Raw genomic sequence first — 15,143 nt, forward strand, 5'->3', positions numbered from 1 at the left:
CACCTTGATCGTGGCTTTTTGGTCTACAGAACCGAGATCAGGTTCTGCTGTTTTAAGCCAAATCCGTGGTAACCTGTTACAACAGCCCAAGGAGAGTTGGTATTTCCTCTGTAAGAAAGTGACCTACGGCCCTGGCCAGTGTGGCTCCATCAGTTGGAGCCTAGTCCCATGTACCAAAGGGTCTCAGGTTCAATTCCCTGTTAGGGCACATGCCCCGGTTGCAGGTCCCATCCCAAGTAGAGGTGTGAATGGGAGGCAACGGATTTGTTTCTCCCTCCCTTATAAAAAACACACAACAAACCCTCAGGTGGATTTAATATGTGCAGATAAAATAGTATATGTTTGAGATTTACTTTAAAATATGTGTGGAAAGGGCATAGATGAAACAAGATTTTTAGTTTTAGCTAGATGATACAGTAAACACCTCGATTTTATGGACACTGATTTAATGGACCGGATTTAATGGACAAAATTTCCAGTCTGTATGTCATGTGAAAATGAACACCCTATTAATAACCAATATCAACCTATAATTAAAACAGGTTGTTATTCAGTTATTTTTAACAAAATGTAGCTAGTAGGCCATACAGTTGGAAAAACACTAGTAATTTCACTGACAAACATTACACAACTACAATTAGTCTACACATTTAAGTCCAAGTTTCACTGCTTGTAAACTATGTTCAGGGAATGATTAGCACATAATCACACTGCATCGTATGAGATAATTGGTTCTATTGTCGCGGGACTTTATGCAGCAGTTTTTAATGTTTTTATTGATTTTAGAGATAGAGGAAGGGAGGGAGAGATAGAAGTGAGGAGGGCTACTGCCCCCTACTGGGACCCAGCCCACACCTGGACATGCCACACCAGCCAGGGCTCTGCAGTGGTTCTAACTCGTGCCAGGACGGGTTTCCCCAGCTGGTGCATTTGTTTACCCATGGTGACTGCTGAACACACACACTTACTAGACCTATCAAGTATAAACTTAAAATCACAGTAAAACATAAAAAACTGTGAAATTAAAGTTTTCATACCTAATTTTAATTGCACAAACGTTCCTACATAAGTAAAAACAGGTAAACCACATCCACAGATGCCCCCTTTTCCATCCAGACTACACTACAGGGAACAGTCATGTTTGTAGTCCAAGGGCCTGGACCACGTTATAGAAGAGCTAAATACTCTGAAAGCATTTAGAGAAGTACTGCTCACAGGGACACTGGCATTTTGGCAGGACAAGTGTTCCTTATACTTCCCAGTCATTAGTAACCCAGATGAGTTATCCCCGATTTAGAGGAAGAACAGAAGACCAGGCAGCCCTAAAGGACACCCATAGCAAAAATCTACAAGCGGAAGTAAAAACCCCAGGAAGGGAAAACAGCAGAGAAATTGTGCAGGATCTTTATTACCTCTCAACACCCTCTTCTTGCTATCTTCCATTCCATTCCTCACCCTTCCCGTATTAACTGTGCTGACCACTTTAGAAGAACCCCTCCCTCCACTCAGGCTGCCTTTCCCCATCCTGGGTCCTTAACAAAAGACCAAGGTTTAGTTCTCTTACCAGAGGAAGAGCTAGCTGCCTTTGCTGGCTCTTCACAAAATTAGCAAAAACCTCATCTATAGAAATAACTTTCCCAATGATAAGCAGGGCATCAGGACCCCTAGAGAGACTTCATTCAGTACCTGAAACTGCTTCGGTGGTGCTGTTCTTTCTAAGTATATTTTTATTGATTCCAGAAAGGGAGAGGGAGAAACATCAACCATAGATTGGCTGCCTCCTGCACGCCTCCTACTGGGGATCAAGCATGTGCCCTGAACTGGAATCAGACCTCCTGGTTCATGGGCCCTCGCTCAACCAGTGAGCCAACACCGGCCGGGAGGGTTGTTTTAAGTTGACAAGTTATAACACATATTTAACTAATGAGTGCAAAACCAACTAATTTTGAAGAGGCAGTTTAACAGAAGGACCCCATTAACCACAGCCACCCTTTACCATTTCATTTGTCTCATTACAACCCTTCGAAAAGGAACTTCTGTACTTTATACTGCCTTACTAGTTCCCCACAACAGAAGCAACCTTCTTACAAAGGGTAAGCTATGCTCCCTGCAGTACAGAATTAAGAACCAAAGGAATTTGATGAACCTAGGATTTTAGTTTTAAACTCATCAGTTTCCTTATTCTCTGAAACCAGGCAAAAGCATCCCTGATAACATCCATGCCCTAATACTGCGCAAGCACCTATCACACAAGCTGGGAACTGTGAGGAGACAGGACTAGCTCCGACCCTGGAGGGTGCACATCCTGGTGGGAAAAGAAGTCATTCAGCCATCTCCACACTAATCACAAGTATTCCAGAGAACAAAAACAGAATGGAAACATGCCCCCCTTTGGCTCCAAGAGTCCGTTGGTGAAGGGAAATACCCAAGCTTGCATTCACCCACTTATTTCACGCAAGGAGCCAAGCACTGGTTCCCGCTTCAGCTGGACAGAGGCAATGACTTTCACCTCTGGAAATGTGAGGAAACATCCTGCTCAGGATGTAGTGACATCCCTCCCAACTGTGTTCCTTCACGCTTGGGATCTGTTGGCATGTCTACCCACCCAAGATGCACAATTATCCGATTTATGGGGCATAGAAATGTCATAGGAAGGGCTGCTGTTATGAGGCACTGAGGGAAGGAGGCACAAACCAAACCCAGGATGACCTCCAGATGAGGCCCCAGGGCCCAGGAAAATCCTGGCGAACTCATGTAGACAAACCCACTCCCCACCCGCAGGTGAACTCTTCCGGCCTCACCTGACTTTACCTTCCGGTGAACGTGGAAAGGGGCTCAGGGTTCCCCAGCAGCTGAGGTGACCTGGTTGGGGCTTGTTTCCTCACCTTGCCTCACTTACAGCTTAGGTCTTAACCACCTCAGCCTCGTTTACAGTCTCCACTCCTCGCCCTCCTTTACCTTAATTGCAGTGATGGCAAAGGCTATTTTCCGCCGCCCATCGATATTGGTGTTGAGTACTCGCAAAATGTGCTGGAACTTCTCAGGAATCACTAGAGACTGGCAGAGATTGGGGGAGAAAGCAGACACCGTGAACTAGCAAATCACAACCTGACAGGAACGTTAAACTCGTCACACAGGGAGCCAGGTGCCCCCGCGGGTTTCCACCAACTGCAAACTCCTTAGTCCTGCGGACACAGGAACGGGAAGTGTTGGGGTTGGGGCAATGCAACCTCTGGGAGAGGACAAACCTCCTGCCTGTCTGCAAGGTACTCTGAGTGCGGAGGCAGCGGTCCCCACGCACGCCCAAGCCTTTCGCTGCTTTCGAGCGCCCGGGGAGCGACTCTTCCTCCGGCCCCACTGCCCAGAAACGGAAGTCTCTAGTCGTTCCTTCCCAGGGCGCGATCCAAAGTTCCACACAGAAAGTTGCAGGCCCCTAAAGCGGGGCGTTTTCGGCTCCCTGATAGCAGACCTTCCCTGCCCGGTCCGATGTCGCCGGATCCCCGGACGGATTCGAGTCTTACCATGGCGGCAGCGGCGTGCAGGCCTCCTGTGGAAAAGAAAGCGGAAGTTACGTAATAGTCTTATATAGCGAGCGGGCGGAAGGGGCGGGGTGATGTTGGTGTAGCTTCCGGAAACGGCTTGTGCCGGCGTCCACTAGACTTCAGAGAGTCTCAATTAGCCGCTACAACTTCCGGCGTGCTCTCTTCAGAGCTCGTAGCGTTCTGGAGGGTGAGAGCCGCGAAGGTTCCGGGTGAGGTTGTGCCGAGACGTGCGCTTCCCACTCGTTCCCGGTGGAGTGGTTGGCGCTCCCAGGGAAGGCTGGACTGACACACTGAGCGCTGGTACCTGGGGACGGTTTCGCGCTGTGCCACGCGCTCGGGACGTGTAGTTCCACTCGGGAGGACGGGCTCGCGCGACTGACAGCTGCCGGAAGTGAGGCTGCGTGAAGGGCCGCCGCTGCCACCATGGCGGCCGCTGCCCGGGAGCTGGTGTTGCGGGCCGGGGCCTCAGACATGGAGGAGGAGGAGGGCCCGCTGGTGAGAACGCAGGGCTTTTTCTCCTCCGGAGTCGCGTTCGGTCGTGCTCGCGTCCAAAAGGCCCGGGCTGGGTTTCGGTTCGGGTGGGAGATCGGCGGCGGCCAGAGAGGCGCTCCGCAACCCTCCCTGGAGTCGGACCCGAGCCTGAGCAGGGGCCAGAGTGGTCGGCTCCAATTCCCGGGGCACAGTTCCAATGAACCTCCAGATTTGGGGGCAGAATGGAGAGGCAGTGCTGTCTGAAGGCTAAGAGCGTGGCTTCGGGGCAGATTGCCTGTGTTTTAGTCCCAGCTCTGCCGCTCACGCTGCGTGTCCTTGGGCAAGTTAGCTACCTCTGCCCTCACTTTCTATACCTGTAAGGTGAAGGAAATGATAGGACGTACTGTTACAGGCGAGATTCCAGGGGAAACTGAGGCAGAAACATTAGGACAAGGCCAAACAGTGTGAGTAATTTGCAACTGGCCTGCAAATAAACCACTGTCTCCCCAGCCACGGACTCTCATAACGGATGCAGAAAGCGAGGCGGAAAGCAGACAGGAAAAAAGGGCACTTTTCCGCCCTAAGCGGAGAAGCCAGCAGTCTCAGGGCCCCGCAAGATAAAGTTGCCAGGATTCTGGGAAGCCCACAACAAGAAAACCTTGAGGCTTAACCTGAGCCAAGATATTCAGCAAAAGAATCTTTTGAAACCTACAGACAGGAGGAGGGCATATTACTCCTCCAACTTGCTCCAGACACTCACTTTTCCGGGTTAGCTGGGAAAGCCCATCTGTGTTCCCAGCCGGATGAGATGGATTTGCTTGCTTTGCTTTCTCAATAAAGGTGCATGCTTTAAATGCTTTAGTAAATTGGCTGTTCACAGCACAGCCAGGGTCTTCGTATAGATTCATTTATATGAGAAGACAAGGATCAAGGTTGGGGACAGCCCTCTCCCACTAGTTCAGGGGCCTCTCCTGTCTGGTAACCCCTCTCTGGTGTCGGTGAGAGGGGCCTATAACACTACAGGTAGTTGGTTAGATCAGTGAGTATATTTAAGATGGCACCTGGCATGCAGGTGAACACTGTTAGCTGACATTTCTAGAAAGACTGGCGCTCCCCGGAGGGATTGTGATAGAACACCTAAGACAGCAGAAGTCTGGGCTCCTAAATTCAACTGCAAGTTCTGCTCTGTCCTCTGCAACTCCTAATTGTCCTCATCCATTCTCTGTGGATGCCTGGCTCCTTGTCATATTCCCTGCCCATCAACCCCAACTCATAGATTGGGTACAATGTGAGACTTGGAATTTTTCACTCAGTACCTATGGCTGCCCAGTTACAGTTCCTCCCTCCCCCTTGAAGGATTAGGGATTATTACATCATATACATATAATTATATGTAATTATATATATAAAGGGATTATTCCATTATATATAAAAGGTCCCAGGTTCAATTCCGGTCAAGGGCATGTACCTGGGTTGCGGGCATATCCCCAGTGGGAGATGTGCAGGAGGCAGCTGGTCGATGTTTCTAACTCTCTATCTCTCTCCCTCTCTGTGAAAAATCAATAAAATATATTTAAAAAAGAGAGAGAGAGACAGAAAAACATCGATATGAGCCCAAGCCTGTTTGGCTCAGAGGATAGAGCGTTGGCCTGTGGACTGAAGGATCCCAGGTCTGATTCTGGTCAAGGGCACATGCCCGGGTTGCAGGCTTGATCCCCAGGAGGGGGTGTGCAGGAGGCAGCTGGTCGATGTTTCTAACTCTCTATCTCTCTCCCTCTCTGTGAAAAATCAATAAAATATATTTAAAAAAGAAAACACTGATATGAGAGAGACACATTGATTGGTTGCCTCCCACATGTGCCCCAAGTGGGGCTGGGGATCGAGCCTGTAATCGAGGTATGTGCTCTTTTTTTTTTTTTAAATGTTTTTATATATTTCAGAGAGAGGAAGGGAGAGGGAGAGAGAAATAAAAACATGCATGGTGAGAGAGAATCATTGATCCCCTGCCTCCTGCACACCCACTGCTGGGTATCTAGTCTGCATCCTGGACTGGGAATTAAATCATGACCTCCTGGTTCATAGATCAGCGCTCAACACTGAGCCACACCAGCCGGGGGAAGTATGTGCTCTTGACTTGAATTGAATCCAGGACCCTTCAGTCCTCTGGCTGACACTCTATCCACTGAGCCAAACCGTTTAGGGCTCCATTATATTTTGTTCTTCCCTTTTTCCCCCTGTATCCTTTCTCATTAACTTATCCCTCTCCAGGGGGGTGGTCCTGATCTGCAGGAGCCGTTGCAGCTTGGAGTGTTGGACATCACCTCTGATGAATTTATCCTGGATGAAGTGGATGGTGAGTGATGGCCCAGGGTGGATGCAGAGTGCCTGTAATCTGAGAGGCATGGGGGCTGGAAGTAACAAGGCAGGGATTGGTGTGCAGATGTTCACTGTGGGGAGAGGGAGCTGTGAACTGAACCTTTATAATAAACTTTTATTTCCAGTTCACATTCAGGCAAATCTGGAGGATGAGTTAGTAAAGGAAGCTCTTAAAACGGTGAGGCTTTCTGCTATACTAACCTGCCCTCCCCTACACCTACCCTCCCCTTGAAGGAAACAGTCTTTTGTGCTTAATATCCTGGTGTCTTACCCTCTAATCCTCTGTTGATTCTGTTCAGTGTCCCCTTGCTGTGACTTCCTTTTGAACTGTAATGTCTGTGTTCTCCCAGGGTGTGGATATCCGTCACTATTCAAAGCAGGTTGAGCTGGAGCTACAACAGATTGAGCAGAAGTCCATTCGCGATTGTATCCTCCAGCAGAGGAAAGGGGGGTGTTATTAAAATGGGGGTTTGTGGAGGGTGGTGCAGACAGCCTGGCTGGGGGTGACCTCTTCTCTCTCAGGGTTCTGTCACCTCGGGGAGGAACTAGAGAGGCCCTGCAGGTCTGCGGATCTCCATCCTCACAGAGAGGGCCCTTGACTTTCTGTGGGTCAGATATCCAAGAGAGTGAGAATATAGCGTCACTACACAACCAGATCACAGCCTGCGATGCTGTCCTCGAGGTTCGTAACCGTGACCTGTAACCCCTGAAATAACCTTGAACCACATCGCGGTCTTTGGTGCCATTCTTATTCTTACTATTATTTTATTAATCCTCACCCAAGGATATTTTTCCATTGGTTTTTAGAGAGAGTGGAAGGGAGAGGGAGAGACAGAGAGAAACATCAATGTGAGAGAGACACAGCGATTGGTTGCCTCCTGCACGCATCCCGACCAGGGCTGGGGAACCTGCAACCAAGGTATGTGCCCTTGACCGGAATCGAACCAGGACCCTTCAGTCCACAGGCCGACGCTCTATCCACTGAGCCAAACCGGCCAGGGGGGTGCTGTTCTTTAGGCCGTCAACCTCAGGTGGGGACAAAGCCACTTGCAGTATGACCTCAGCAGCCTTTTTTGTTGTTATTGCCATAACTGATGTTATTTGTCAGTGACCTTTGGGGTACCTCTTCCCTCATCACCTGCCACCCTCATGGGCTGATTGATATTGGAGACGTCACCAATGCACTTAGGTGCCCCACTGGTCCCCTGCCAGCCTGTGGCGCCCCAGCAGCGTCTTCTGCCTTTTTCCCAGCGCATGGAGCAGATGTTGGGAGCTTTTCAGAGTGACCTCAGCTCCATCAGTTCGGAGATCCGGACACTGCAGGAACAGTCAGGAGCCATGAACATTCGACTTCGAAACCGCCAGGCAGTTCGAGGGAAACTTGGGGAGCTTGTCGATGGTCTGGTAGTGCCCACTGCTCTGGTCACGTGAGTTACTAGTTTGAAGGGTGTTTATAGCAGGCAGGTGGGCTGGGCTGACCTAACCTACTTACCACATGGGATTTTGGCTTCAGGTCACCAAGTGCCTTCCAGAAGTTGGTGGTTGGGTCGACAGCCCTTCTAACCTTGATGCATGCTTTAGGCATCAAAGACTAGGAGTCACCCAGGGTCAGGGGTGTAGTGAGGGCCCAAGAACAGAAAACTACGTAAACCCTGACTACGATACAGTAAGAGGGAAAGGAGAGAGGTTGGATGTCAAGGATATGATTCAGAGTGTAGGGATGTCTGGGTCTCCCTCCCAACCCATCCCACCCCTTCCTGCTACCTAGGGCCATTCTGGAGGCGCCGGTGACAGAACCCAGATTCCTGGAACAGCTGCAGGAACTGGATGCCAAGGCAGCTGCCGTCCGAGAGCAGGAGGCTAGAGGCACAGCGGCCTGTGCTGACGTCAGGGGTGTGCTCGACCGGCTCCGGGTCAAGGTGAGGGCTGGGGGGATAGCCCGGAGGCTAGAATTGGCTCCCTGTGCCTCCCCCCGCCTTCCCTCCAGAGCTCATGCTCACATCCTGGGCTCCCCTGAGGATCTTAAAAAACAGGGCTGTTCGCCACCCGCCCTCCTCCTCTGCTCCACATCTGTCACTTCCCTCAGTGCTCCCAACAGAAAGGAGGCTGCAGCTTCAGGCCCTGTTTGGTCTCCCATATCTAGGCAGTGACGAAGATCCGAGAGTTCATCCTTCAGAAGATCTATTCCTTCAGAAAACCAATGACCAACTATCAGATCCCCCAGACGGCCCTGCTGAAGTACAGGTCACCATGGGAGGATGGCCTCGGAGCGTTGGGCAGCCACGTGTGGTGTCCTTGGGCAGGCGGGGACACTGACGGTCCCTGGCCCCTCCAGGTTCTTCTATCAGTTCCTGCTGGGCAATGAAAGAGCAACAGCCAAGGAGATCCGGGACGAATATGTGGAGACGCTGAGCAAGATCTACCTGTCTTACTACCGCTCCTACCTGGGGCGGCTCATGAAGGTGCAGGTGAGGCCACGGCGGGAGAGACATTCCTGGCGCCTGGGCTGGGAAGAAGGGCCACCTGGGCAAGGGGGGACAATGGGAAACAAACGTGTTACGGTTCTGTGGGCAGAAGTGGTTACCAGTTCTGTTCCTTCTTTCTCCAGTACGAGGAAGTCGCTGAGAAGGATGACCTCATGGGCGTGGAAGATACAGCAAAGAAAGATATCCTAGAGCTGACCTGGGCTCGGCCTGGAGAGCCGGGGGCTTCTGACTCCAGCCCCCAAGGCACTGCTGGTTACCTTTTCTGTGGGACCTAAACCTTTGAACATGTGCTGGAGGCTGCGGCCATCCTTCCCAGAAAAAAAGTCACTGTGATACTTAGTTTTGTAGATGATGTCGGGGTGTCGAGGTCTCCTGAAGCGCACTCACAGGTGTCGGGTGGAGTGGGGCACTGGTTCTGGGAGAGGGGCCTCTAGATTGTCGTCCGCTGTAGGCCCGAGGTACTGAGTCTGATTTTCTATCACAGCTGTGATCTTATTTTCCCTGACTCTGACCCTTCACGATTCTTTTCAAAGCCATCCCTGCGAAGCAGAAACACCATCTTCACCCTGGGGACCCGTGGCTCTGTCATCTCCCCGACTGAGCTGGAGGCCCCCATCCTGGTGCCCCACACCGCCCAGCGGGGAGAACAGAGGGTAGGACGAAGAGCAAGCTGCAGTCGTGAGGGGGTGCCGAGAGGCTGGCTGGGGCTGTGGGAAGGTCAGAGCTTCTGTCAACCCCTGGACCTAGGAGTGGCCTTTCCCAGTCTCCCTAGTGTACTGTGATTCGAAGAGGGCTGGGACCATGACTTAGGGCACATGGGGGGAGACCTGTCCTGAGGCAGCTGTGGAGGTATATGCAGGAGTAGCCACAGCAGTGAGGGGTGGGCTGTTCTCTCGTACCCCTCCCTCCTTCAGTACCTACCTATTCAGGTGAGATGGGAAGGGTCTCCTGAGCTCTCAGTACCCAGGTTTACTGATTTCCCAGCCACCTCTACAGGGCGTCAGTGGTGGGGTTCATCTCTGTCTCTCTCTTTACCCTCCCATCCTAGTATCCATTTGAGGCCCTCTTTCGCAGCCAGCACTACGCCCTCCTAGACAATTCCTGCCGGGAATATCTTTTCATCTGTGAATTCTTTGTTGTGTCTGGCACGGCTGCACACGACCTCTTCCATGCTGTCATGGGCCGCACGCTCAGCATGACCCTGGTAAGACCCCTACCCTAGCTCCTGTGCTCTCAGACTCGTGTCCTCAGTCCTTCTCCGAACTATTGGAGGGTCATGGCTCTGGTGGTAATGAAACCAGGACCCCTCGTACTAAGCATCTAAGCCTTGCCGACCGGTGTGGCTCAGTAATTGAGCATTGACCTCTGAACCAGGAGGTCATGGTTCGATCCCCAATCAGGGCATATGTCCAGGTTGCAGGCCCAATCCTCGATAGGGGGCGTGCAGGAGGCAGCCGGGCAATTATTGTCTCTCATTGATGTTTCTATCTCTCTCTCCCTCTCTAAAACCAATAAAAATATATGTTAAAAAATAGAAATAGGGGGGTAATGTAGGGATAGGGACACATGTAATAACTTAATAAAGAAATGTAAAAAAGTAGAAATAGTGCTTGCTTCAGTAGCACATATACTAAAACTGGAATGATACAGAGAAGATTAGCATGGCCCCTGCACAAGGATGACATGCAAGTTCGTGAAGCATTCCATATTTTAAAAAAACACACCACAAAACAAAAATAAATGAAAATGAAACATCTAAGCCTTATACTCACAGCATGACTCCCTACAAAACCCTTAAAGCTTGGGGTCCCCAAGGCTACCCACTACTGCTGATCCACACCCAGGCAGTAGCTGAGGGGCCCGTAAACCTCAGTACTCAGCCCTGAATTCTGTACTAGGCTGGCGATCACAGACCCTGTGAGCAAGGCAGCGGACAGAGCCGGGCAAGGGGCAGTGCCCTTTTCGATTTCTTTCCCTCCCTCCGTCCCTCCCTCTTTTCCTCCCTTCCTCCCTCCCTCCTAGGGCTGCACCCCATAGGAGCACACACATTTGTCTCTGGCCACTGGGAAGGACAAAGTAACGTGCTTTCAGTCCCCTGCCTGTTGTTAAATCACAGAAGCACCTGGAGTCCTATCTCGCTGACTGCTACGATGCCATTGCTGTTTTCCTCTGTATCCACATCGTCCTCCGATTCCGCAACATCGCCACGAAGAGGGATGTTCCCGCCCTGGACAGGTCACTGAGTTCTGGTCCTTGAAGCCCTGCTGGCCTTGAATCCTTGGTCTTACAGAACCCTGCCCTGAGGCTCCTACTGACTTGATACCAGTGACCCTAATCCCATTCACCTGCCAGGAGGCAGCCCTACTGGTCTGACTCACCTTTCATACCCAGTCCTACCAGCACCAACCACCAGCTGTTAACCTGCAAGATGCCCCAGCATGGGGCGGGTTTTCCTCACACACCCTAACACAAACCCCACTCCTCCCCCCCATTCACCCCACCCCCACCCGACCCTGACATTCCTGGCCAGCTGATCGCTGGTTCTGGTTACGCCCACAGGTACTGGGAACAGGTGCTTGCCTTGCTGTGGCCACGGTTTGAGCTGATACTAGAGATGAATGTCCAGAGTGTCCGAAGCACTGACCCTCAGCGCCTTGGGGGACTGGATACTCGGCCCCACTATGTGAGGGAGGGCAAGGGTAGCAGAGGTTCCTGAAAGGCAGGGCTCTAAACTTCAGTTGGGGTGGGGTGGGGGGGCGTTGTCTACACATTTCTTTTGTGCCTGGTGGGTTGTTTAGCTAAAGGCGGGGCAGTGAGGGGCAGTCCAGGAGTGTTACATTCAGGGCCGTTGGGCACTGGCTGTAGGATTGGAGGTGGGAGTCACACAGGTTGGTTGGCCAGCTCAGGGGAGCTGAGAGGTTTGGGTTGGGCCAGGAAGTTGGGTGATTTTTCTTCCCACCTCCTTTCTCCAGATCACACGGCGCTATGCAGAGTTCTCCTCTGCTCTTGTCAGCATCAACCAGACATTCCCCAACGAGCGGACGATGCAGCTGCTGGGGCAGCTCCAGGTGAGGGGCAGCTCCAGCCCAAGCCATGGGCGTGTGAGGGGGGCCTGTGCCCTCACCGTCTCCTGTCACCTCTGGGCTTTTCCAGGTAGAAGTGGAGAATTTCGTCCTCCGAGTAGCAGCAGAGTTCTCCTCAAGGAAGGAGCAGCTTGTCTTTCTGATCAACAACTACGACATGATGCTGGGCGTGCTGATGGTAGTAGGCGCCCCGCTTTCCTCTTTCCCACCCAGGGAATCGGGCGCCCCATTGTTCTGCCAGCTCTGAGGGCTTGTTTTTGCTGGGTCGTTGGTTCATTCTGGAGTCTGGCCAGGGCAGCACATGTGGAAGGAAGGGGATATCCTGCAGTGAGGGCTGCCTCTCCTGAAATTTTATTTCCCTTTGTCTTCCCTGAGGAGCGGGCTGCGGATGACAGCAAAGAGGTCGAGGGTTTCCAGCAGCTGCTCAATGCTCGGACACAGGTAGGGATGTGGAGAAAGGAAAGGGACAGCTGTGTGTGTGTGTGTGTGTGTGTGTGTGTGTAGGGAGTGGCAGTTACTGGACTCCATCTACACAGAATTGGAATAACTCCTGGTTCACAACATGTCATTATTGGTCTATTTTTAAAAATATATATTTATTGATTTCATCTGCTCTTTGTCATCTCCTTTTGACATCCCCATAATGTGAATGTTGGTATATTTGAAGTTGTCCCAGACACTTATTACACTGTCTTCATATTTTTGGATTCTTTTTGCAATGGAAAGAGAGAGATAAACATCAGTGATGAGAGAGGATCACTGGATCAGCTGTCTCCTGCACACCCCACACTGGTGACCGAGACCGCAACCTGGGCATGTGCCCTGACCCGGAATCAAACCATGACGTCCTGGTTCATAGGTCGAGGCTCAACCACTGAGCCACGCAGGCCCGGATATTTTGTATTTTTTTAATGATATAAACACCCATGAGCCTACAATACACCTTGGCAATAACCAATCTCAGTATAAATTCTTCTTCATCCCATCTCCCTGCCTTTCACATAGAAGCACCTGGTGACCTACATGCTGTGTTTATCATACTCTTGCTTTTAAAAATTTAGTTATAGCTAAGCCAGTGATGGCGAACCTATGACGCGTGTCAGAGGTGACATGCAAACTCATTTTTTGGTTGATTTTTCTTTGTTAAATGGCATTTAAATATATAAAATAAATATCAAAAATATAAGTCTTTGTTTTACTATGGTTGCAAATATCAAAACATTTCTATATGTGACACGGCACCAGAGTTAAGTTAGGGTTTTTCAAAATGCTGACACGCCGAGCTCAAAAGGTTCACCATCACTGAGCTAAGCCGTGGCTAGATAGCTCAGTTGGTTAGAACATTGCCCCGATATGCCAAAGTTGTAGGTTTGATCCCTGGTCAGGGCACAAATAAGGATTAACCAATGGCCGGTGGTTGAGTGTCAGTCTATGAACCAAGAGGTCACAGTTAAATTTCTAGTCAGAGCACATCCCCAGATTGCCGGCTCGATCCCCATTGTGAGGTGTGCAGGAGGCAGCCGATCAATGATTCTCTCTCATCATTGATTTTTCTATCTCTCACCCTCTCCCTTCCTCTCTGAAATCAATAAAATATATATATATATTTTTTTAAAGATTCAGCCAATTAATATATAAATAAGTGGAACAATAGATCACTGTTTCTCTCCCTCTTCCTCTCTCTAAAACTTAATTAAAAATATAGCTATGCCAAAACAATAATTATTTATATACTAGAGGCCCCGTGCACAAAATTTGTGCACTCGGGGGTTGGGGGGTGTCCCCCAGCCTGACTTGTACCCTCTCACAGTGTGGGAGCCCCGTGATCAATTGCCCCATAGAGGTAGGCCGGAGCCATGGGACCCGCCATCCGCTTCGCTCACGCAGCATCAAGCCCCCACCAACCTGCACGTGCCTTGCCACGCACACAGCCCCACCCACCCACGTGCGCCCACTGCACATGCAGCCTCCTGGTGATCGCTTGTTACGGTGTCACAACCACATAGGCTTTTTTAATTATAGATATATTTTTAGTGTTATAAAAACAGAATCACAGGATTTTTTCAAGCATAATTTTTCTAATATGATCACACATTATTATACATGGCTGTAGTTCATTCTTTTTCACTGTTGGATCATGTTATTTATGTGAATATAACATGTTCCTGTAAGAGGATATTGTTTATGAACACTTATGTCTTCTGTGTTTTTTTTTCATTTTACTTTTTCAATTACAGTTTACTTTCAATATTATTCTGTATTAGTTTGAGGTGAACAGCATGGTGGTTAGACAATCAGATATTTTACAAAATATTACCCCCAATATTTTCAGTACTGAATTGGTACCATGCATAGTTATTACAATACTATTATTATATTTTTAATTTACTTTTATTGTTGAGAGTATTATAGATGTCCCCCATATTCCCTCCTTTACCCCCCACCCCCCGCCTTCACTGCACTGTTATCTGTGTCTATGGGCTATGCATAATAAAACTAATATGCTAAGTGTCTGACCCATTGGTTGACTAGCCAGTCGCTATGATGCACACTGACCACCAGGGGGCAGATGCTCCAACCAGTAGGTTAGCTTGCTGCTGGGGTCTGACTGATCGGACTGGACATGTCCTGGAGCCCTCCCGTGGTCCCTCCCCAGCCAGCCAACCTCCCACGGTCCCTCCCCGGCTGGCTAGCCCTGATGGCCCTGAGCAGGACCAGAGACATCTCTTCCTAGCTCTGCAACCTGGTCTGGGAGGCTGGTGTGGGACTGGGAGCCCTTGTTCCTCATGGGAGGCCTCTTCAGCCAAGATATCCCTCCCAATTAACAAAACGCCACACATGGGTGTCAGCCAACCTCCCACGGTCCCTCCCCGGCTGGCTAGCCCTGATGGCCCTGAGCAGGACTGGGCGAGATGGCCCTGATCGATCCCAATCGCCAGCCTAGCTAAGGGAACCCCACCAGTACATGAATTTGTGCACCAGGCCTCTAGTATGCATATAAGCCCTTTGACAATATTAACGAGTGTATTCTCTGTACTGTACTTTACATCCCCGTGACTTCTGTAATTACCAGTTTGTACTTATTAATCCCTTCACCCTTTTCACCCAGCCCCAAGCCCCCTTTCCCTCTATCAGCCACCAGTTTGCTCTCTGTATCTATGAGTCTGTTTCAATTTTGTTCGTTT

The 15,143-nt window shown here is 50.3% G+C and overlaps 2 protein-coding genes across 2 annotated transcripts in view; one reads left to right on the forward strand and one right to left on the reverse strand.

Moving 5' to 3' along the window:
* The window catches only part of RPS18 (ribosomal protein S18), a 5,211-nt gene extending 1,619 nt beyond the window's left edge, over positions 1-3,592 (reverse strand). The window contains exons 1-2 of the mRNA XM_006769148.2: positions 3,522-3,592; positions 2,959-3,057 (exon numbers count right to left, since the gene is read on the reverse strand). Of these exons, the coding sequence (XP_006769211.1) occupies positions 2,959-3,057; positions 3,522-3,524 (102 nt within the window). The 5' untranslated portion in view covers positions 3,525-3,592. The remainder of the gene's footprint in view (positions 1-2,958; positions 3,058-3,521) is intronic.
* Positions 3,593-3,700: 108 nt separating this feature from the next.
* The window catches only part of VPS52 (VPS52 GARP complex subunit), a 20,396-nt gene continuing 8,953 nt past the window's right edge, over positions 3,701-15,143 (forward strand). The window contains exons 1-17 of the mRNA XM_006769149.2: positions 3,701-4,037; positions 6,282-6,366; positions 6,515-6,567; positions 6,740-6,815; positions 7,004-7,071; positions 7,641-7,816; positions 8,158-8,308; positions 8,533-8,633; positions 8,725-8,857; positions 8,998-9,055; positions 9,395-9,528; positions 9,924-10,079; positions 10,992-11,110; positions 11,435-11,558; positions 11,848-11,943; positions 12,029-12,136; positions 12,334-12,399. Coding sequence (XP_006769212.1) covers positions 3,966-4,037; positions 6,282-6,366; positions 6,515-6,567; positions 6,740-6,815; positions 7,004-7,071; positions 7,641-7,816; positions 8,158-8,308; positions 8,533-8,633; positions 8,725-8,857; positions 8,998-9,055; positions 9,395-9,528; positions 9,924-10,079; positions 10,992-11,110; positions 11,435-11,558; positions 11,848-11,943; positions 12,029-12,136; positions 12,334-12,399 — 1,776 coding nt within the window. The 5' untranslated portion in view covers positions 3,701-3,965. The remainder of the gene's footprint in view (positions 4,038-6,281; positions 6,367-6,514; positions 6,568-6,739; positions 6,816-7,003; positions 7,072-7,640; positions 7,817-8,157; positions 8,309-8,532; positions 8,634-8,724; positions 8,858-8,997; positions 9,056-9,394; positions 9,529-9,923; positions 10,080-10,991; positions 11,111-11,434; positions 11,559-11,847; positions 11,944-12,028; positions 12,137-12,333; positions 12,400-15,143) is intronic.

The sequence above is a fragment of the Myotis davidii genome, unplaced genomic scaffold, assembly GCF_000327345.1.
Source record: "Myotis davidii unplaced genomic scaffold, ASM32734v1 scaffold4, whole genome shotgun sequence".
Classification (NCBI taxonomy): domain Eukaryota; kingdom Metazoa; phylum Chordata; class Mammalia; order Chiroptera; family Vespertilionidae; genus Myotis; species Myotis davidii.